General features: G+C 38.8%; 1 protein-coding gene across 13 annotated transcripts in view; it reads left to right on the top strand.

The window, feature by feature from the left end:
- Positions 1–24,367, top strand: part of Ank2 (ankyrin 2) — a 569,474-nt gene that overhangs the window by 382,100 nt on the left and 163,007 nt on the right. For all 13 annotated transcript variants that reach the window (XM_021195385.2, XM_029537925.1, XM_029537924.1 and 10 more), the window contains one exon: positions 5,507–5,608. In XM_021195385.2, the coding sequence (XP_021051044.1) occupies positions 5,507–5,608 (102 nt within the window). The remainder of the gene's footprint in view (positions 1–5,506; positions 5,609–24,367) is intronic.

Below are 24,367 nucleotides of genomic sequence, written 5' to 3'. Positions count from 1 at the left end.
AGAAAATGCCTTACAGCTGGATCTCATGGAGGCATTTCCCCAACTGAAGCTCCTTTCTCTGTGATAACTCCAGCTGTGTCAAGTTGACACAAAACTAGCTAGTACAAGTTGAATCCAAGTAAAAGCTAAAACCGAGAAATGTTTCTTGGTGCATTTTTTCTATACTCACTGCTAAGGACATATGCAAGTTGACCATGCAAAGATGACATTGACATGTGTATCTGTGCACACTTATTGTTGTCCTTCAGACTTGGTGAGTTTGTCAGGTTCATAACCATCCTGTCATGTCTCATGACCAGACAGTGAGAACATCCTTTTCTCTTTGTGCTACAGCAAATTTTATCACACAGAACACACACACACACACACACACACACACACACACACAGAAATACACACACACACCCCCAAACACAGAGAGAGAGAGACACACACACAGAGACACACACAGAGACACGCATGCACGTAAACAGAGATACACACAGAAGCACACATATACACAGACACACAGAGAAACGGACACACACTCACACATACATAGAGACATGCACACACACACAGAAGCATACACACATACATACACATGCATACACAAGTACACAAGTGTGCACATACACATGTATGCACACACATCTTCTGGACTTAACTTGTTAGACACTATTTAAAAGCACAGAGGGATACATCAAAGTAAGCTGCTGGGCTCCTATCATAGGCTAGCTGTGTATGTGACCTGCAATATTCCTTATTTTTCTCATTAGATTAGTACTGAAATAACCTAATAATAATTGTAACTCTTTTTACATCTGAGTAGAGTCAAGGGCTCTGAGCCATTGGTGAAGCATTCCTTTAGTGTATAATAGGACTTGGAAACACATTCCTCTTCATATTCATGCTGTGTGCAAGGAAAGTCCTATTTTGCTGATGTTCAGTTACAGAAATGGAACTGTGTCAAGACAAATTTAAGAGGAAGCTTTTTTGGTTTTGGCTGGAGATGGCACAGGAAGGTTATGAAGCGGGCACACTTAATGATAACCATATGTTGCATATTAAAATAGGTGGGACTGAACATTTGAATTCCTTCCAGAGCATGAAGCTTTATAGAGCCAAGTACAGTTGGTTATAGGGTTTGAGGGTCCTAGAGACAGACACAAATTAGCAAAACAGAGAGAGAGGGTTAGTCTGACCTGTCTAGACCTTCTCCTGGAGGAATTACTGTTGCTTCTTTTTACTCTACTGAGTTTTGATGTGAGAACTTTCCTGTCTGAAAAAAGAAAACTGCTTTCAAAGTTTGTTTTCCTCCTGCTAATCCTTGGAGGGGAAAGGCAGATTGGCAAAAATGTTTCTCCTCCCCTGTCCTCCCCTCCCCTCCTCTCCCCTTCCCTCCCCTTTGGTGTGTGTGTGTGTGTGTGTGTGTGTGTGTGTGTGTTTGAATCCTCTTTTATCTCCTTATTGATTAAAAGTAACTAGGCTCCTGTTGTCTAAATCTGTCTTGCCAAGAGCTGTAATCACAGATTGACCCCATTGTAGAACAGTGTTTTGACATGTGCAGTTGTCAATGTGTATAGACAAGAAAGAGAAGAGTATGCATTTGAACCTCAGTACAGTTCATTTTCTCTATATGCAAATTTTGAAAGTTCACTTTAATTCTGTCCTTGGAATTCATGCTTTAATCACACGATAGTAACAGTTTCATTTACTTCATTTCCTCACTTTGGGAAAACTGGGTCCTTTCACGGGGTTGAAGAAGAATTTCACATGTATTAAACTGCTTAAGAGCTTCCTGGCAGCAGGTGGCAAAATGATGCATTTACTATAACACTAGGAATTTTTTTTTTTTTTGCTTAATTCCGAGTCTTTGTTCTAAGTCTTAAACTTGTATCCATTTTTTTTTTTTAAACAGTTAACTCAGAAAGGAGACAACCAGTAATGAAAATGCTCTGTTACAACAAATGCACCTGCCACCTGCCCATTCCTCAGAGATGCTTGGCAGATGTCCTTATGGATTTTCTGGGGCCTCTGTAGATTGTTTCCTGAAAATAAAAGATTAAACTGTATTTATGTATATGTGTGTGTTTGTGTGAGTACATGTTACATGTGTGTGGGTGCATACAAAGACCAGAATAGACTATGGAGTGCCCTGGTTATATGCTAACCCATGTGAGTGCTGGGAACCAGTCATGGATCTTTTGGAGGAGCAACAAGTGCCTGTTAACCAGAGAGTCACCTCTCCAGCCTTCTTGAATAGCTTTTTAATGATGTGCATACAATACCAATTTTCTCCTCATTCCCAAATGAACAACCTTCTGGGTTTTTCTCACCCAGATCTTAAGTTTTTGCTAGTTGCAAATAGCAGGAGTTAGAAGCAGACATGGCAGGTAAGAATTCCCTGTGTAGTACTGATGTCATAAATGCTGTGGCTTACACAGAACGTGTCGACGAAGGAGCAAGTGTAATCATGCCAAAGGAAATGAACCCAATTTATCAGCGAGGGATCTGCAGTGTTTTCTACTTTGATAGTTTGCACAGCAGGGTAGCAGAATAGCAGAGGTTTCTGACTCTGAGTCTGATAAATGTGAAATTAATCTTGAATCTCCCCCATCCCTGAGTAATCATATGACCTAAGAAACTTCTAGGCATCTTTTCTCATAATGACATCTTATTTTTTTTTAATAGTTTTACTATGGATATTAATTATCTGATGCATAATGGCTCTTTTAGCTCTCTTCTTGGTGCACAGTAAAAAAAGTATTACCTATAATTATTTGCTTTATGCACAAATTGGAAGCATTTTGTTGACTCAGCTTTTAATGAAGTTTATTTTGGAAAAACTGTGTTTACATAATATTTTTATACTTTATATGTGGAACATCCTATTTTATTTTCATTGATTTACAGTAAGATTTTTTTATTTTTTATTTTTTATGAGCTTTTCATAGTGACATGTGGAACACTGAGCTATACTTAAGTGATGTAGTAAGAAACCTAGAAGGGAAAAAAATCCCACTGGAGTTTAGCATTAGCCGAAAACAGCAAAATCATTTCATAGAGGAAGCGTTTTAAAGTGAGTCACAATTCAGTCCCTGCATTGCAGATGGGCTCGGGGTGCTCTGCCAGAGGCACAGCTTTCAGGAAGGATGTAGCATGAGGCATCCTGGGAAGGAGACAGATTCCACACTCTTCACTCATGGAGACATTTCCAAAGAAGCAGAGCACGGATTTGGGAGGTCTAGATTTCAGCCACGCCTTTCAACCCTTAAGCATCTGTGTGACTTGGAAACCTGTAACCCATGTGGTACTCAGACGGATGTGAGATAATTCATTTCTTGGCTTTTCAGGGTTCCTGTGTGCAAATCACTTAACGATGTGCAAGCAATCGTGTATTTGAAACTCCCTGAGAAAATATTCCCAATTCTATTACCTGCCCATCATCACAATTCTCTTAAAAACAGCTCTGAGGGAGTGTGCCAAGAACCCCTGCCAAGTCTAATTTTCTTCGAGGGAAGGGGGCTATGCAAGCTACTAAGGAGAGTGTTACCCAACCTGAAAGAAAACAGTAGTCATCAAACTCAGCTCTCACGTCCAAATACAAGAAATACATCCCTCTTCAGACCCCCTTTCTCTTTGGCCAGATATTATACTACAAGAAAATTTACAATAGTTATGTAAGAGCCTTGAACCCTAACAAAAGGTTATTGTCATTATTATGTTAAGGCTTAAAAATCAGAATATTTATCCAAGCCTGGGGTGATGGTGTAATTCTGCCTTTGGAACAGCCTTTTACTTAGTCACTTTGCATCCTGCTCACTGCCCACCTCCTGGTCACCCCCTCCCACAATCCTTCTGTCATCCCACCTCCCCTTCTCCTCTGAGCAGGTGGGGGCTCCCCTGGGTATCCCCCCATCCTGGCACTTTTCACGAGGCGAATGAGATGACATTCCCAGGCTCTGACTTGTGGAGACTGTGGGAAGATGAAAACCTTCAAACAAAGTCTCCATCCAGAGAGCTATCATCTTCACCAAGATAATTCAGTCTGGTATTATGTCAGCTGGTTCACATTTAATAATGTTTTCCCCAAACCGCTAGGAGTACAAAATTTGCATTAGCCCAGTGCACACCTGCCAGTGAACGCTTTCCCCACTCTTCAAAGCATCTTATTCTCTCAACAAGGGGCTGGACAACTGTAGTGACCCCAACTCAGCGGTCTTCCTCTGAGTCGTCTGAAAACTAACAGTAAAGGAGGAGAAAGAGGAATCCAAGCAGCTGTAGTTTCTTCTAGTTTTAAAATTCTTCTTCTTCTTCTTCTTCTTCTTCTTCTTCTTCTTCTTCTTCTTCTTCTTCTTCTTCTTCTTCTTCTTCTTCTTCTTCTTCTTCTTGTTCTTGTTCTTGTTCTTCTTCTTCTTCTTCTTCTTCTTCTTCTTCTTCTTCTTCTTCTTCTTCTTCTTCTTCTTCTTCTTTTTCTTTTTTCTTTTATTTACCATTAGGTTCAGTATCAGTTCACTAAAAACCAAATGCGAAAGCAAATGGATAAGGGTTGTGGAGATAGCCAAGAGCGTGATACACATGCTATACAAATTGAGGACCAGAACCAGGATCTTTGGAACCCACTTAAAAATCTTAGAAGGCTTCCCCGTGTGTTGAGGATGCTTTCTTTTTACCATTGTATGGTTTTGGCTTCTGTATCAATACTCAACTATCCATAGATGTGTCGGTTTATTTCGGGGTCTTTAGTTTGATTCCACTGATCAACTTGTCTGTCTCGATACTACCATGTAGTTTTATTACTATTGTTACATAGTACAGCTTAAGGTCAGGTATGGTGATACCTCTAGAAGTTATTTTCTTCAGTGGGAGAGGAAGAGCCTAGCCTCACAGAGACTTAAAGTGCCAGAGTATTTGTGTGTGTGGGATACCTAGGGGAGCCCCCACCCACTCAGAGGAGAAGTGGAGGTGGGATAGAAGGATTGTGGAAGGAGTGGCCAGGAGGTGGGCAGTGCGTGGAATGTAAAGTGAATAAGTAAAACAAACAAACAAACAAACAAAAACCAAAATCTTTGCACAACCATAAATAAAAATAGAAAGTGGCCATGGAGCAAGACACCTCACCTCAATCCCAGGGCTTTGTGATCATGTGTTCATGCATGCCTCTCACGTGCTCACCCCCGCACACAGGAACAACCTTGCACCCAACACTCAAGTATGGAAAAAAGTCTAAAACGGATGACAGTTGAATTTATCATGTAAATTTATCATGTAAATTTATCATGTAAATTTATCATTGAATTGGCTGAAGACTAGGAATCAAGCAGTAACTGCCGTTTTTTTAGTTTAACGGTTCGTTTTTATTTGTATATGGACAGAGTGTGTTTCTCATCAGCGCCAGCATTCTTACTGCAACATTGCTCAGCCCACACTTGTCCAGTGTGCAGCGTTAGCACTCCTGTGTTCTTGTTTCTGGTGTATTTGATGTTCTGCATGACTCACCGAAGGCCCTTTCTTTCTCTTACAGTCTGACAGCAATGCCAGCTTCCTCCGCGCTGCCAGAGCAGGCAACCTGGACAAAGTGGTGGAATATCTGAAAGGGGGCATTGACATCAACACCTGCAATCAGGTAATTTGGGCCATACATTGAGAGGCACTCATTATCCAGAGTCTCAGATACCTATGCCCTTTTCTGTTTATAATGATTTACTGATTTATTAGAAAGTTGATCTTAGGCAACCTAATTTATTTTATTAGATATTTTCTTTATTTACATTTTAAATGTTATCCCTTTTCCTAGTTTCCCCTCTGAAAATCCCCTATCCCTTCCCGCCCCCGTTCCCCAACCCACCCACTCTCATTCCTGGCATTCCCCTATAATGGGGCATAGAACCTAGGGCCTCTTTTCCCATTGATGAATGATTAGGCCATCCTCTGCTACATACACAGCTGGAGCCACGAGTCCCACCATATGTGTTCTTTGATTGGTGGTTTAATCCCAAGGAGCTCTGGGGGTACTGGTTAGTTCAGATTGTTGTTCCTCCTATGGAGCTGCAAACACCTTCAGCTCCTTGGGTACTTTCTCTAGCTCCTTTATTGGGGACCCTGTGCTCCGTCCAATGGATGACTGTGAGCACCCACTTCTGTAGTTGCCAGGCACTGGCAGAGCCTCTCAGGAGACAGCTATTAGGCAACATAATTTGTACCACCTTAATGACTTTTGAAGGGTCGATGTTTGTTTTTAGAAGTACCATTGCTGGTGAAGAATAGGAAAAAAATGAATGTCAGTATTTTCCTGTGAAATGATGTGAACTATCTGGCCTGGTATATTGATTGATCTGGTATATTGATTGGCTAGGAATAATATATTACTTAGTTCAGTGTCATCTTCAGCTACAAAGTGAGGTAAAGGCCAGCCTGGGTTAGAATAAGATAGTGTCTCCAGAAAACAAACACACTAACTAAGCCCCCACGACTCTCTTCTAATCGGTTTAAAGAAATATGGCTAATTCTGAGAATATGTAAAAGTACTATATTAGTTTAAATGAAGTATTTGGATTGTTCATTAGAGAAAAATTATTGATTTTTGATATTATTTGTCCTCAAGAGTATTAATATGCTGTTGCCATTTTGACAAACATTTTTGTACTGTAAGTTAAAGTGTCTAGAAACCCTAAAGCTTGTAAATGGTGTGTGTGTGTGTGTGTGTGTGTGTGTGTGTGTGTGTGTGTGTACACAACAGATAGTATAATGAAAAGCAAATGATTATGGTGGAGTCACCCTCCTCGGAGGTAAATTTCATTACATGATTTCAAATTACCCAGGAGTGCTTGGATACTCTTCTGCATCCTCCTGTGTATTCAGCCCAATTTTGTTAACTCTCCAGCACTTCTTAATCTGTGGCATGTGACCCAGAAGCGGCTATAGAACGGAATATGGGTGTCACAAAAATTGATGACAAAAAAAGCTTTCAGAATGTGCAGTAACCAACATTAATTTGAAAACAAATCGTAATGAATCCAAGGTGTTCCTCTCAGGGCTTGCCCTGTCACATAGTAGGGCTTCATTTTAGTCTAGACACACAGTATGAGCTCTTTGGCTTATGGAACTGTCCTAGCACTCAACATTATTGAAGTTATAAGGAAATTAATAAAATTATAAAGAAATATAATTATTTAATTATAAAAACAAAAACTTTAAAAATAATTCCTGACCATCATCTCCCAACATGCAAGTACCAAATTAGTATGTCTTTGAATTACATTGCATTAGAATTTTAAAAATTACTGTATGAATTCCCGACTTAAGTTTCATTAAAAAAAAAAAAGCATTAAATGAATTTTGATTTGGGGTGTGGAGCAGAATTTCCAATGATTTAAAAAAAATGATATTAAACATCTTTCTGCTCTTTTCTGATATTTACTCGTGTAAATTGAAATTATTAGAATTGGAAAGTATAAAATCAAGGTTCCAGCCAGGTGACAGCGGTGGCACATGCCTTTAATCCCAGCTCTCTGGAGACAGAGGCAGGTGGATCCCTTGGGTTTGAGACCACCCTAGTCTACAAAGTGAAGTCCAGGACACTTATGTCCAAACAGAGAAACCCTGTCTTAAACATAGCAACCAACCAACCAACAAATCAAAATCCCTACAGCTCCGCAGATCTCGGTCATCGCTATCATCAACTATTTGGCCAAGGTTTAAGTCGCGTGTAAAAATAAACAAGCCTACCCATTTCAGTAGAACATAAAATTCACTTCCATTTTTAGTAAATATAAAATACAAAACTGCCTTATAATAAAATTTCTTATGCTGTGTCATCAGGAAATGCTTGATATAATAAAAATTACTTGAATGGGAAGGGGTCATGTCATCAGGGAAAATGCAAATCAAAACAACCCTGAGATTTCACCTCACACCAGTTAGAATGGCTAAGATCAAAAATTCAGGTGACAGCAGATGCTGGCGAGGATGTGGAGAAAGAGGAACACTCCTTCTTGCTGTTGGGATTGCAAGCTTGTACAACTCTGGAAATCAGTCTGGCGGTTCCTCAGAGAATTGGACATAGTGCTACCGGAAGATCCAGCAATACCTCTTCTGGGCATATACCCAGAAGATTCCAACTGGTAATAAGGACACATGCTCCTCTATGTTCATAGCAGCCTTATTTATAATAGCCAGAAGCTGGAAAGAACCCAGATGTCCCTCAACAGAGGAATGGATACAGAAACTGTAGTACATTTACACAATGGAGTACTACTCAGCTATTAAAAACAATGAATTTATGAAATTCTTGGGCAAATGGATATATCTGGAGGATATCATCCTTAGTGAGGTAACCAAGTCACAAAAGAAGTCACTAGATATGCACTCATTGATAAGTGGATATTAGCCCAGAAACTTAGAATACCCAAGATACAATTTGCAAGACACAAGAAAACCAAAAAAAAGGAAGACCAACGTATGGATACTTCATTCCTCCTTAGAATAGGGAACAAAATACTCATGAAAGGATATAGGTACAGAGACAAAATTTAGAGCTAAGATGAAAGGATGGACTATCCAGAGACTACCCCATCCAGGAATCCATCCCATCATCAGCCACCAAACCTAGATACTAATGCTCATGCCAGCAAGATTCTGCTGAAGGGACCCTGATATAGCAGCCTCTTGTGAGTCTATGCCAGTGCCTGGCAAACACAGAAGTGGATGCTCACAGCCAGCTATTGGATGGAACACAGGGTCCCCAATGGAGGAGCTAGAGAAAGTACCCAAGGAACTGAAGGGGGCTGCAACCCTGTAGGTGGAACAACAATATGAACTATCCAATACCCCCTGAGCTTGTGTCTCTAGCTGTATATGTAGCAGAAGATGGCCTAATCGGCCATCATTGGGAAGAGAGGCCCCTTGGTCTTGCAAACTTTATATGACCCAGCACAAGGGAAGGCCTGGGCCAAGTAGTGGGAGTGGGTGGGTAGGGGAGCAGGGGCGGGGGGGGGGTATAGGGAACTTTCGGGATAGCATTTGAAATGTAAATAAAGAAAATAATAATAATAATAATAATAAAAAAGAAAATGGCAGTTCTGTAATCTCTAAACAGGGTTAAAACAATCTCAATGCTTCTTTCTCAGGATCCAGTGACATTTGAACTATGAAATAAGAAACTTAAAACATGCTTTTCTATGGTTCCTACAGTCGAATTACAGCTATTGTGTATATTCAATGAAGAGTACAAAATTGTAATTGACTTCCACAAAACTATGAGATTGTCTCAAATCGCTCAGACTTCACTAGCTGTAAAGCAGGTGTTGTTGCAGTTATTATTGTTATTATTCAAAAATGCACATTAATTAGAAATTGTAGAGTTAAAGTGAATAAGATCAATTTAGGAGTTATGTTTCAAGTTTTGTGCCATGAGTTTTACACATAATATTTTATCTTTAGCGGAGACAAAATCCTGTGAGATGTGGGGGGATCCTCAATTTATTGATGCAGAAATTGAGTCCATGTCTGTGTATCATGTTCAAATTTTATCTGCTACAGGACATCCTGAGTATTTATTTGAGCTGCCTTTAACAATACATACACTACTGCATCCTTCTTCCTGAAGTGTGGACCATATTTATAACTTACCATTATTAATAAAGAAGTATTTATTCATCCTCGGATTAATGTAATAAAGAGATTCCCAAATCATAGAAAACCATCACCAGAAATTCTACTGTTTTTTTCCACCAAGAATTCTATTAAAATTCAAATAAAATATAGAAACTGAAAATAATTTCCAGATACATATGGTAATAGAGACGGCATTCATAGAAGCCAAACTTTACCTATTTCTAATTATGTGACATTCAATACTGTGGTGTAGGGACAAAGAGAAGAAAGAATTTCCTCTGTTTTTCTTCTAAGCTGGGATTTCCTGTGAACATTATGACATCCAATATAAAACCCAGGACTCTCTGTACCCTGTTGTATTTCTCAATGAAAGGCAATTTGGGCTGTACCAGCTTTCCAAAAATACCACTTGTGTTGGGTGCTAAAAGAATCCAAAACTCAAATTAAGATTTTTTTTCAAAAACTAAAATATGTTTTATATATTATCATGTGAACTTGGAAATGTAATAAAAAGTATGCCTTAGTTTACAATAATTTAAAGGAAACATGGGACTGAGAGGCAGGGCTTTGTGATGAAGAGTGTCCTTAAAAGGAATGGAGGGAATTAGTAAATCTGGCACAAGAAAACACCCTAAATAAAATCGTCACATTTTCTGTTTTCTTTTCCCAATGATTGTAATTATGACCATTAGCTTGTTTTCCTTAAAAGATTAGACTAGAATTTATCAGTCTCATTAGTTTTTCTCTGTTCCAAAGTCAATTAACCTTAACATTCATTCTATTATTGAACTTCATAAATATATTTCCTCTAAAATATTTATTTAGTAATTATGTCAGAATTGATATTATAGTGTTATAAACAAGGCTGATATCTAGGTAGTAAAAATAAACTCAATAACATTTTTATAAACATTTATAGCCAGTTTAAATATTAATAAAAGCTTAGGAAGGTTGAGATACTTTTACCGTGTATCAAATTTATTTGTTTTTTGACAGTGACTTCAATATAAAGGGCTATTGCTTGCCACCACTTACATATCACACCAAGGATCAACAGTTTTTAAAATGTCCTCATTTTGGTTTTGAATCACAGTCACTAAATTGTAGCAATAAAGATGCAAACTTATAAGCCAGGTGTGGTGGCACATGCCTTTAATCCCAGCACTTGGGAGGCAGAGGCAGGCAGATTTCTGAGTTCGAGGCCAGCCTGGGCTACAAAGTGAGGTCCAGGACAACCAGAGCTATACAGAGAAACCCTGTCTCGAAAAACCAAGAAAAAAAAAAAAAAGATGCAAACTTATCAGTTTAATGCCATGTTATCTTTTCTCTCAAAGCATACAATCTTTGTGTTCTTGTTTTGTTTTGTTTTTGTTTGTTTGTTTGTTTTCAAGACAGGGCTTCTCTGTGTAACAGAATCCTGGGTATCCTAGACTCATTTTGTATACTAGGCTGACCTCAAACTCACAGAGATCCTCCCGCCTCTGCATCCGGTGTGCTGGGATCAAAGGCACACAACACCCACCCAGCACAGTGGCCCATCTTAAGACATCATTTTAAGGCCATAGTAATTTTTCTAGAACAGCAAACCTTCTATAACAAGATGATACATTCAGTATTCACTTTAGAAGATGTCTTAGTGTGACTCAGACAATTTTTGGAAGCTATGTTAAAACTATGGGTTCCAGAATCCATTTGTTTCCAGCTAAGGAACACCAGCAATCTACTTCCTTGTGTCTGAATTTATTCAACCTCAGCGATTATAACAACCTGAAGTTGGAGTTGTAGGTGACTGGAGGGAATTTGTGGGAAATTCATAGTAGAACAAGCACTCCATGAATATTATTGTACATGACAATCTACATTAGAATAATGCAGTCATCTCATATTGACTCCACCTATCTGTTAGCAGAAGCAGTAGTATTATAGGTAGGACAGAATCTTAAATGGCATGACTGTAACCATCAGAGAGGAAAGACTATACTTAACTGTAATTTGGGAATAGTTGCTATTGCCCTACAATCTGGATTGTGTTAAACTAAAATGTTTTTCTGCAACTAAAATCTTTCTCACAAATGTCATTTGGATCCATCTGGTTTGGACCAGCCTTTAAAAATGCCAAGAACAATCCTACTAGTCTGGGACTTAATAAGGGCAATAAAAATGAAATAAAATAATGGAATTCATAGAATTATTGAACCATGGACTAAACTACAGTTCTATAACTAGTTAAATTAGACACAAATATATTTGTACAGTAGAGCTAAATTTCAGCATGGCTGTTGTTGTTTGCTTTCTATTGCTGCGATAAAACACCGTGACCAAAAGTAACTTGGTGAGAGAAGGGTTTCTGTGGCGTGTATATCTGGATCATAATACATTATGAAGGGAGGTCAGGGCAAGAACTCAAGGCAAGAATAACGTGGAGGTAGGAATGGAAGCAGAGAGCATGAAAGAAGACTGCTTACTTGCTTGCTCCACAGGGCTCACACAGATTGCCTTCTCGTGTAATCAAAGCCCATCTGCACAGAGAAGGCACTGCCCAAAGTGGGCTGGGCCCTCACTCACTCATCATTCATCAAGGTAATGCCCTGTAGATTTGCCAACAAATCAATATGAAGGGGCATTTTCTCAGTTGAAGTTCCTTCTTCCTAGCTGGCCCTAGCTTGTGTCAAGTTAAGTAAAAACTAACCGGGGCACTGTTTATTGCTGACGCCCCATTTCATGAAGCAAAGGCTTCCTGCCTTATATTAGATAATGTTAATTCAGGTTTGAAACAAATATGGCCTGTGGAATCTTTTGAATTTCAGCATTGATATTTACTCAGTAGTAAGCAGTTCTAGCAGACATTAATTAAGTACTCACCCAAAGCACTGGAAAGTTTCGACTGTATTTGCATCTACTGGAACTGAGGAAGAGGTTTGAAATGTAAGGACTTGTCTGTTTTGGAAATGAGGGGTGATCTTATTTAAATGATTTCTGTGGCTGTGCTCTTAAGTACTGTCCGCATGGTTTAGATTGGAACAGGACACTTTATATTCTGGGAATTCTCTTGAGTCCTCTCTTCCTGTGACCAAGGGCACAGATTGTACTGCTTGATTTCCCAGCGGCCTCCCGCCTTCCAACCTTGCTTCCGCGGACATAACCACATCATTCTTCTCTTCCAATCTGATGTCAGGCACAGCACTTGTTCATCTGTTCACTCAAACAAAGTTTTGGTGCTGAGGATGCAGTAGGTCAGAAAGAAGCAAGACCTCCACTCTAAATGAGAATGGCTTCCATAGAGTCAAATATTTGACTACGTGGTCCCCACTAGGTAGGACTGTTTGGGAAAGATTAGGAGGTTTGGGCTTATTGGAGGAAGTGTGCCGTTGGGGATGAGATAGCAAAAGACTCCCACCATTCCCAGTGTGTGCCCTCTCTCCATGTCCTCTTTATGGGTGTTGAAGTGAGCTCTTAGCTCCTCTGGGCAACATGCCTTCCCTTTCGTGACTTTCACCCTCTGGAACCATAAGCCTAGTTAAATGCATTCCTTTTGAAGTTGTCTTGGTCACGGTGCTTTTTCACAGCAATGGAAGAGTAACCAATCCATATGGACCAAGGAAACGCAGAAAATCAGCTGGGAATGGTAGTGTGCGCCTTTAATCTCAGCATCTGGGAGACAGAGGCAAGTGGGTATGTGTGAATACAGAGCCAACTAGAAATCCATAGTAAGACCAATATCAAAAAAAAAAAAAAAAAAAAAAGGAAATAAATAAAAGGGAAAAACATGAAGCCATGCACTATTTTCAAAGAGTCCATTTTTACAAGTCTTGATGCAAGAGCTCCACAGAATATGGTAATGTGTCCAAGGACCACCAGGGAGGTCAGCCTGTCTGAAATAAAATGAGAGAGAAGAAGAAGTGATGAGCTCTACTTGGTTTCCAGGTAGAATTTAAAGATAGAGCTGTTGGTTGGTGGTTGTGGGTGTTTCTGCAAACACTGTGGCATATAGACTGTGGCCACATGAGGCAAGATTGAAGTTGTTCAACACTATTCTGTAGCTGGTGTTGGTTCAAACTTTGGGAGTCTGACACAGGAAGTTTATTTTAGGCACATTTAAGTACAGCATGGTTTTGGAAAAGTGCTTCCTGCTGATAATTAACTCAATCTTAAGTTTATAATAAAACTTAAAACATGATTACATTGAACTTCTTTAGAAAGTACATGTGACCTTTTCCATAAAGATGGGTTCTATTAACTGAGAAACAGTGCTCAAGATAAGGGTATTTTGAGGTTGAGTGAAATAAATAAAGCAGTCTGGGGGAGCCAGGTGTGACCCGGCTTTAGATAGCTTACAGGTCACCAGGCTACTAAACACATGCATTCCCAGCCTGCTGGGCGGAAAACAGGTTCTACATCTCTTCCTGGTTTCCCTAGTGTTTTATCTGTGAGCACAAGGACTTTGTGCCCTCTATAGATGGATTCGGCACAGGATGATGGCAGAAGGAAGGATGAAGAATGAAGTTTGGGGTTGCCATGAGAGAAGTGGCTGTTGCATTTTCAAGAACTGTGGTGGAGAGGTCTGTGTGAAGAGCAGGCCTGAAGGAATAATCCAGCCAATTTTGAAAATTTTAAGTTTGCTATATAATATCCATCCAAGATAAGGGAGTTGAACACATTGAGTCTGAAGTTCAGAAAAGAAGATTTGACCCGAGATAGAAACTTCAGTTCAGTCAGTGTATAGACAATACTTAACCCATAGGACTGGATGAGATTATCAAAGTACTTATGAGTATCTGTGAATAATAGAAGGTGTTTGTTAGCTGAACCTTAGGGCACTCTAGGACATGAGAATGGGCAAGAGCACACGAAGATGTAGGAGGGAAACCTGGAGAGATTTGTGTCATGGAAGCCAAATAAAAAAGCTATTTTTGGATCTATGAAATGGTCAACTTTGTGAAATACTTTTGGCCAAATAATCTGAAGAGCTGAATAATATCTGGAGCATGTGGTAATAAGAGATGAATTCATTAGAATAATTTCAGTGGAGGGTGGAGTGGAGTCAGATGGAGTTCATTTACTGGACAATGGACAGACAAAATATTCCTCCAAAGACCCATTTTATAAAGCACAGAGGAGACAAGAGAGCAGCTGGAAGAAGAAACGGGGTCAAGAAAGGCATTTCTGTTTAAGTAAAAGGAGCAATAGCACTTCTGTTTCATAACTGGAAAATATCAGCAGGGAAAGAAAAGAGATCCACGATTTAAGGAGGAGACAGGTAGAAACTAAAGAGACTGGAGAATGACCAAGGGCTCCTTCATTAACTGATAAAGTGATCAGGCCTGGTACACAGTGGAGAGTTGTCATTTACTAAGGGTGTAGATAGTTAGAGAAAGGGCATGTGGGTCCTATCAGGAAGTAGAATGGAAATGAGGCTGAAAGCTGGGTGTCAGGTGGGAGCCTTCTTTTTGTTCAGTGGAATGAATCAAATTTACTAGCTGAGTTATCGGAGAGAGGTGATAGAGGTTATGGAGAGAGGTGTGAAATGACCGATTCAGGAGATAGGAGAGAATGCGTGAGATGTGACGGTTGTGATTGTCCAGCCATGTGAAGGATCTGCTTGAGGTCATGAGCATGGATTTAAAGTGAATCCAGGTAGCATGTGTATGTGTTCCTCTGAAGTCCAGTTCAGGCAGAAGATAACATTGCTTGTGATTGGGAATGCTGCTTAAGCAAGCACGTATGGCTAAGCTAGAGAAATGCAAGCAAACATGGGATACGTGGGAGAAAACATGCACATTGTTCCAAAGAGCATGCGCAGAGCATGCACAGAACATGTGCCGAATAGACGGACACCGGGGTAAGCGAATGGATTCTAGGTATCAGTGGTGGAGGGATTGCTGACATCGGATGAGTGGCGGTCAAGGAATTAAGTGGCAAAACAGATTTTGGAAAAAAGTTCTCCTGTTTTGAAATGACTAGGGTGTGATGATCTTGGAGTGAGTATATGAGATAAAGGAAAAGATGTGTCATTGGCAGAGGAGAATTCTGGAACCTTAAATTATTTTGGTAAGTCCATGAGTGTGTGAGTGGGAGAGCGTGGCAGTGAAGTTATAGTCTTCAGAGGATGAGGAATGAGAGCCAGGGGAACACAGGCAGAATGCACAAGGAGGCTTATGAAGGAAAAGGAAGAGTTTGGAAGAGAGAGTAGTCGGCAAGCGCAGTGGGTAGGATGAGGGCGTGTAAGCAGTCATGCTCTGGTGGCACCAAGGAAGCTGTAGCATCAGGATTCAGCTAGAACGAGGTTTAGAGGACTATTCTGGGAAAACATTTAGCACAGAGAGATGCTACAGGTCAGCCTGGTCGTGATTAAAGGGCTCGCTGTGAAATTTCAGGAGTGGGGAATGTTAAGAGAGAGAATCAGAAAAAGAGTATGCAGAGGCATTCAGGAGATAAGTTTGGATCCTTGAGGGCTGACCTAATGACTGCCTTCAGTCGAGGAAGATGGCATCACAAATTTACCCCACACAGGTCCCGAGTGAGCAGCAGTTGCGAGCTTGAAGGAAGAGTAGAGAAAGCTAGCCAGGGTTTGCTTGTAAATTTCGATAGAGTTCCACTTTGATCTCTGATGTTGAGATCAAACATGTTCTCTACATGATTCTTGTGGGAACTACAACCGGATGCCGGTGGGGTATGAGGAGGTAAAGCTGCCACTCCTGTTTGTCACCCTCTCTCCGTGGTTAATTTCTTTGCGCCATTGGAAGCCACTTGGCCTTTTAGCAGTAGCTGAGATTTTGCCCACTCAGATTCTTCATTTTTGTTCTTCTGACAACTTTAAAGAATCTTTTCTCCCTTCTGAAGTTTTTTCTCTCTCTCTCCCTCTCTCTACTTTCTTCTACAAAGGTGAAATGGAGTACCCCAATTCTGGCCTTTTTGTCTCCTGGAATAAGAAACAGAACAGAAAAAAAAGATAATCTTGTTTTTAATTCTAACTACTTTGAACTGTGGGGAGCCAGTTCCTAGAGATTAAGGAAACGCATATAGTAAAGATAATTTGGCGGTTCCATATTAAGAAATAGCCATCACACTGATAATGAACATGATCCAAAGCTAAATCTCTCTTCTCTGGACTATACCAATATAAATGTGGGTGAAGTTAACCTTGGGGTGAAAGGTTAGCATTGACTTACATGAATCAACTTACAATGGCTTATAAACTAAAACATATACACTAGAAGTTACTGTTAGTAAAAAGAGTCTACTGCTAGCTGACCTAGGCTTGATGCATAATATGCATCCAATTAACATCCAATAAATACATTATTGAACAGTAGATATTGGACCAGTTGATTAACTCATTCTGAATAGTAGATTAAATATCTCATATTCATGGAGTGACAATAATACCTATGGTATCAGAAGCTATTGATCTTTACTGCATGCCTGCTCCATGTTCATTACTATTCTGTAATCATCATATGTTGTTCACAACATACTCCTCTACTTTAAAGGGAGAGTGTCAGGCCTCTAATGAATTACACAACAACCCATCACGTCGTAGTTACATTCACTTGGGAGAACAAGTCATAACTTTCTAATGGTTGAAGTTAAACAGCATTGTATTAACAAGAAAGGTACTAGCTGCCAACGATGGCTGCACTGATTTTAGAGTTACTGATGTATAGAGTCAGACAAATGTTAATATGTTTACCTCAGAATTTTGCTAAAAATATTTTTAATACATATACTAATTTCTAGTCATCTTATTGCTCTGCTGAGTATGGTAAAATTTTTCATCCATAGAAAGGATCTGGGTTGATACATGCACTGTCTTTTATTGCCAGCCTCGAAAAATCCTATTCAAGAGAGACAACCCAGGTTTTCAACTCCCTTTTAAAAAACACTTTGCAGGGCTGGAGAGATGGCTCAGTGGTTAAGAACACTGACTGCTCTTCCAGGGGTCCTGAGTTCTATTCCCAGCAACCACATGGTGACTCACAACCATCTGTAATGGGACCAGATGTCCTCTTCTGGTGTGTTTGAAGACAGTGACTGTACTCATATAAATGAAATAAATACATCTTAAAAAACCACATTTCTTGATATTTTAAAACAGTTAGTGACACATATCTAAGACCTTGTCTAGTGGATTGTCTATAAAGAGGTATGGTGTAACATGTAGAGAAGAAGAACAAGAAAGGCTAAATGTTAAGGGATGATAAAGGACCAACTGCAGGTAGTGTGCATGACTTATGAAGGATTACAAAGAGCTTAACTGTATCAGCTTTGCCACTGATTTTTCATTTTTGGAGGAGAACAAGTGGATAAAATATATTCAAGAGTGAAAACATGAACTTGAAGAGAAGCACCCTGCTTCGGTTCTGAAGGCTTATCCTAATTGTGTAGAAATGCATTGAGTTATACTGACTGATTCCAGTTAGATTTGGTGTGTGATCTTTTTACTTATTTGCATGTTTTAAAAATAACGGTGTTTATAAAATTAAAAAAGAAAGTAGGGAAGCATTGTGTCATTAATTGGCACCTGACCTTTGAACCACAGTACTTTATTATTGTAAGAAACCAAGAGACCAGCCACAACACCTCCACTCTTCATTTTCACGTTTAGATGAAAACTAGCTAAGTTTAGTATTCATTTAATACCGCAGAATTCTCTAAATCACTTTAATATTCTTTTTATCACATTGGCTCATTTGAGCCTTGTAATTCTAAAGGCTTAAGAAATAATTTTCAGAGTCTGAGCTATTTCTCACTAATTAGAATTGCAAATAGGGATCATAAGAAGTTGAGTTCTAAAGAGTAAAATAGGATTATAGTGTAGAATGGCAGTCTGAGTTTGGTTTCTCACCCCAAGTCACTGGTTAGTTCGTCTTTTATATGTTTAATTTCAAGATTAGGGGAATTAATACAATTGTGTGCTTAATATCTGGCTTGAATAAGAAAAAAACTATAGTAAGCTTTAGCTATTATTTAAGTAGAGTGTTCCCTTTAAGTTGAACATTTAAATTTCAATAAAACATGGCAATTATATGTAGATAAAATATTTTTTCTTTGAGATTTTATGTGAATATTTTACTTTAGTGAATATTAAGTTAGTCTTTAAAGAATCTATCCATAAAAAATATTAAGCACAAGTCTAAGACTGTGTGGAATTGCACAGAGTTGAAGAGAGTTCAGATTTTCAGTGTCAATATCACGTCTCTGAATTATTGAGTCGGTGGCTACTCATGGAACCAGGATTTTCTCATACAGTTCTCCCACAGTTCCACTGGAATTCAAAACGCCTAAAAAAATTAGTTACTGTGTATAAACCAATATTTTTATTAGTAAACACACTCTTGAGTAAAACATGCCCAATTTAACTCATCATTACGGAGACCAGCGCTGTAGCTCTGCGGGAGCTTAGTCAGCATGGGCAAGGCGCTTTTCCAATAGTTGGAGGAATGAAAGCCAGGTTACTGTCCTTTAAAGTGACCATATCCTCTGAACTTTCCCTTGAACATATATTTTACCTGCTTCTGTTTGAACATTTACATTTTACTATAGTTAAAGGACTTACATATGTTAGTTGAATGTTTTCTGTTGTGTAAAAGCCAAGATAGAGGCCCTGTAGGATTTACCAAGCAGATTATTCAGACATACGAACTTGAAATTATTGACATGTCTGTGTAGTTGCTAACTGATTTTTATTTTTATTACTTACAAATCACATTTATAGGCTACCTGGGTTTAGAAACCATGCTGTAGTACCTTCTTGTTTAGAACTCTCGTCAAACAACTACTAACCAATAGGTAGTGGTTTGATTGATATTGGGTGTTCACCGTGCACCATTGGCTATTTCTCTCCCTAACTTGATGACCTATTTTCCCATTGACCTCTTTCTATGCTTTTATGAAACTTCAAGAAGAATGAGCAGTAACAAAATGCTTTACAGAGCCATTGAGTGTTAGTTACATTCTGATATATACACAAAAGCAACCGACTAGTCCATTTTGAAATGACAGATCCATGAAGATAGAATATAGATATAATTTATACTGTTGTGTTATTGCTTGTTAGAGAAACAGAGGCGCCTTAAAGGAGCTGTAGGCACATGGCTTTTTCATAGAAGCGGCATGTTCTCATTGTTTAACTACTTGGTATAGGTATATTTAGGCATCTTAAATGGCAGATAGAAATAGCATCATTCTAAAACTGTAGTACATAAAGTGGCAGCTCTCTTGGTGATCAAAGGACCACAGAACCTGATGACTTAATACAGGAACCTCAGTGAATATTTGTTGACTGTTTGAAAAACTTAGTCTGTTTTATTGTATCAGCGTTGACGTACATGAAAGCATTGTCAAAGATTTATGCTCAGAACACTCTTTAGTTATTTTTGTTCAAAAACTCATTGGAAGATGCTCAAACCATTGCTAGAAACAAATTGTATTTGATGCAGTAAAACTGACAGGTAAATATGTAACTGCTGAAGTGACTCTACACCTCAAGGTGCTATGTTCAAGTTATGTTACATGTCTGCCTTTGCAAGTTCAAATTCAAGAGGAGTCTCATCTATATCAATATGGCCACTGAATCTACACAACTGATCAGACTACATAGCAGTCTTTGTCTCTCTGTCTCTCTGTCTGTCTCTCTGTCTGTCTCTGTCTCTGTCTCTCTCATCCAAACTTTGAGTTCTTCTCACTAATATTAAGATTCCTATGGTTTTGTCTCCAGCATCATTAGATGTAGACTCTTGTCAGGTGGACCAGGCCATTTGGAATTAAGGATAGACTATTATTGCCCTTCTTGAGGTTTTTAATGCTACAGCATGAAGAGAACAATCTCTTAACACCTTTGTGTTTAGAACCATTTTTTGTACATTTAGAATACTCGACCATTTTTAGATAAGTGTTCTGTATAATAAAGTACATAGGAGCTGAACAAATGACCCAGTGGTTAAGAACACTTGCTGTTCTTATGGAGGGACAAGTGTTCAGTTTCCAGGTCAGGTAGCTCAGAGCTGTCTATAACCCCAGTTCTAGAGAATCTGAACTCTGATCTTTTCCCTCTTCTGGTCTCTGAGGCTGCACATGGTACACACACATAGTCAGACATACAAACATACACATAAAATTAAAAAAATATTTAAAATAAAGTATATAAAACAAGGACTTCTTGATCATAAGTGTTTATAATATGTCATTTTTGTATTTCATTACCAAAACTAATTATTCCAGGCTTCAGATTATTATCAGAAGTAACATTAGAGGGCACCAGAACTTGTGGACAACACATTAAGGGATGAAAATAAAGCAACTCAGAGTTAGTTTAAACAAGAGAAAGCCCACGTTAAGATTTTCTACTCTCTCCCCTTGTCTTCCATCTCTCTGCAGTTTTAGTTACTGGCATTTCTGTTGTGTTTCTCTGATCAGTCTGTCTCAGTTCCCTGATTTATATGTCTGAAATCTGCCATGCCTGTCTCCAATAAAAGGCTTTGTTCTGTATTTATTAAACAGCACAGAAAACATGTTGTGAGAAAGGGAGGCAAGGCTCTTTTCAGGAGTCTTTAACAGGGATTTACAAGGGAAGTAGTGATTCTGTGACCCTGGCTGACCTTGAATGGCCCTCATCACTGAGAACAGAAGTTCCTAAGCTAGACCCACGTGTTGTGTGCAGCACTTAGGGTAGATAGTTGTTTTGAGGTTGCTTCCATCATGCTGGCTGCTTTCAGCAAGTGATTACCACACCATACCACAACACACACACACACACACACACACACTCTCACATACACGCACACACACTCACACACACACACTCACACACACACTCATATACACACACTCACACACACACTCATACATACATATACAAACACATATATTACACTGGGTCTGGGCATGGAAGAACACATAATCTAAAATTAAAGCTATGCTGGAGTTATAAAAACTGCTTGCATGGGAACTCCAAGGCATAGTAATGTTAGCTACATTATTCCCTTAAAAGGTAGTTAAATGTAAACAGGCTGACTATAGCAGCTTAGCTATAGAGTCTTAATTGATCTCAAAATATGTTATTACTTGGCTGCAAAGTCCAGCAAAAGTTCAGTCTTTTGGAGATCAAGAGACACTTTCATAAAATGTATCGCAATAATTATACAATATTGTTCTCATAAAGCAAGTGGGATATGGATGCTCATAGTTCACCTCACATGCCATCTGCCCAGATGTTACTTTGCATTAGATTTTCTGGCATAACTGCACTACAGTATCTATGAAGACCATGATGTAGCTTTGAGGATGAAGGAACTGATATTCGTCCAGCAGGGTGTTGGATCAACAGGCAGTTCGAGGGACCCTAATTTCTGCATCCTTCCCTTACCAAACAGTGGATGTAAAGCGTGTAATTGGTGATCTTACATTTATATGTTTGTCATCCTGTTCAAAAGGGCATCCCTTGTGTTTCCATTGTCATTGTTTACAAATGTCACGGCAGACATTACAGTCAGAGGGTTGAGAGGGTCAGCGAGTGGTCCTAAGTCACAATGCTGGCACTTAGAATAATAGAAACACACTTTCCTTTAACCCCTGTAACATCTTACTGCTTCAGAAATTAACCATAACCTTTAAAAGGGAAATAAATATGAGGAAAGAGAAAAAATAAAAAGCTTAATAATTACATTTAAATAAAAAACTCTGTCCTTAATATAGAGATGGAAAGACATCTAGCAATTTTTGATGAACTCAGTGACAGCTGGGACTGTCAATCACTGTTTGGGATTTTTTTTTCTGTGTATTCTTCTATTTCTTTCAGATTTGCTGCAGTTTATTATACGTTTTCTCTTCACCTCAATACACTCTGGTGTATGAAGGATATCAGCTCACTGTTTAGCCCCCTGTTTCCAAGTTTAAATTGTTCTTAGATTTTGTTTTTAATTCTTGATATTAAATTTAAATTTTGACCAGTGTTTGTTAGCATTTTGAGACATTAGTATCTAGTGAGAAGGAACTGATGTGCCAATAAAGTATAATTACCGTCTATTCATCAATGCTAGGAAGCAGGGCCTATAACAAGACTGTTGGGACCCCACTTAGCACAGTGCTGTGCTGAGATGAAAAACGACCACGAAATGTCCACCATAAATCATTGGCATGTTTACAGCATGAATATACACACGTTCACAGGTATTGTGATTATTCTGTCATTAAAAATGAAACTTCACAAAACAAAGTAAGTAGCAAGAGATGGACAATGGAGTTCCTTAATTCAGATAGATGTCGAATCTATTCGATGTTTCCTGGTAACTAGCAAAAAAGACAAACGTTGAACTGTGCTTCTTTTTCAAAATGAAAGGACAATAAAAGGATATAGAGTGCCTTGATGTGTTCTCACTTCAGAACACAGCAATAGATAACAGAGAGAATGGATTATGCACACAAAGCCATGAATGCTGTTTGGATGGTCATCCCATATCCACCTATGTAAAACCCAAATGTGTATTGAATGATTCTCCATAAGGCAGTGAGGCCTTTTCTGCAGGGAATAGTGATAACACATTCCAGACATGAAGCTTTCTAATGACCTCACCACGTGTCTATCCTGATATCTGGGAAATGAATGTTTAATATCTCAGATAAATAAATTGTTCCAGAAAGTCCTTTCAAACTCAATAAGCTTATGTTGAATGTTCTAATGAATACAGAAACTAATATTTTATGTTTTGATATGGGAAAAGCAATTAGTTCTCAAACACATATGCAAGAATCCCTGTTGGGGAAATTCTAGAACTTGCCTTGAGTTTCCACGTAAACATGAAGGCTATCTGTTCTTCATACTTGTCTCCTTCTTGGTCCCTGAGCAGTGTGAAACATATTTATTAAAAGTGAAATGTCCTGTGAAATGTGACTTCAGTTGCCAGGTGCCAGTGTCACTAAGGCTCTTGTGGGAAGTTTCTTCTGTGGGAAGAGCCCACGAGGGGGTCTTCAGGAGAAGTACCCACAGGACTTAACAAAACAGTTAACAGCAGTGAATGTAGTCTCAGGAAGTGAACTGACCTGTACAGTAACAAGGAATTGTTTGTCACTGTACACTCTCATAATAACATCAATGCTTCTTCATGTTCATAAGATAAAACAGCTTAAAGTCAATTAGTGTTAAGTTGCCATTTATTGTGCTGATATATATATATATATATATATATATATATATATATATACATATATATATATGTATATTTGTATATATATATTTGACATATAAATATATATATGCAAGCATAAACATGCCACAGCAGACCTGAGGAGGTCAGAGCAGTTTTCAGGAGTCTCTTCTACCATATGGAACCTAGGGATTAAACTCAGGTGTCAGGTTTGGTGGCAGTCACCTTAGCTCACCGAGACATGTCCCCATGCTATGTTTCTATTTCTGACAATAGGTATCAAACAAATTCTGTTTCTGACTAGTTCCCTTTTTAATTAAAAGTTCCAAAGCCAAGATAATTAGTGTAAGGGCTTCTTAGCATCTACCTGCTATGGCTAAAAACTTTAAGAACTTGTAGTTGGAAATCATCCCCCATCTTATCCTAGGTAGCAATGCCATTTTAAAAAGTTTAAATTTCTTTTAAAGTGTCATAAAGACAGGCATCAGGGTTTTTTTTTTTTGTTGTTGTTTTTGTTTTTTTAAAAAGAAAACATTAAAAAAGTTAAAGTATTTAAATAGAAAATTCTAGTGACATAAAAATGATCACTGAAAAATCGTGTGTGTGTGTGTGTGTGTGTGTGTGTATGT

This window comes from Mus pahari, chromosome 4 (genome assembly GCF_900095145.1).
Source record: "Mus pahari chromosome 4, PAHARI_EIJ_v1.1, whole genome shotgun sequence".
Taxonomy (NCBI): domain Eukaryota; kingdom Metazoa; phylum Chordata; class Mammalia; order Rodentia; family Muridae; genus Mus; species Mus pahari.
This window is presented reverse-complemented; position numbering and strand designations above follow the sequence as displayed.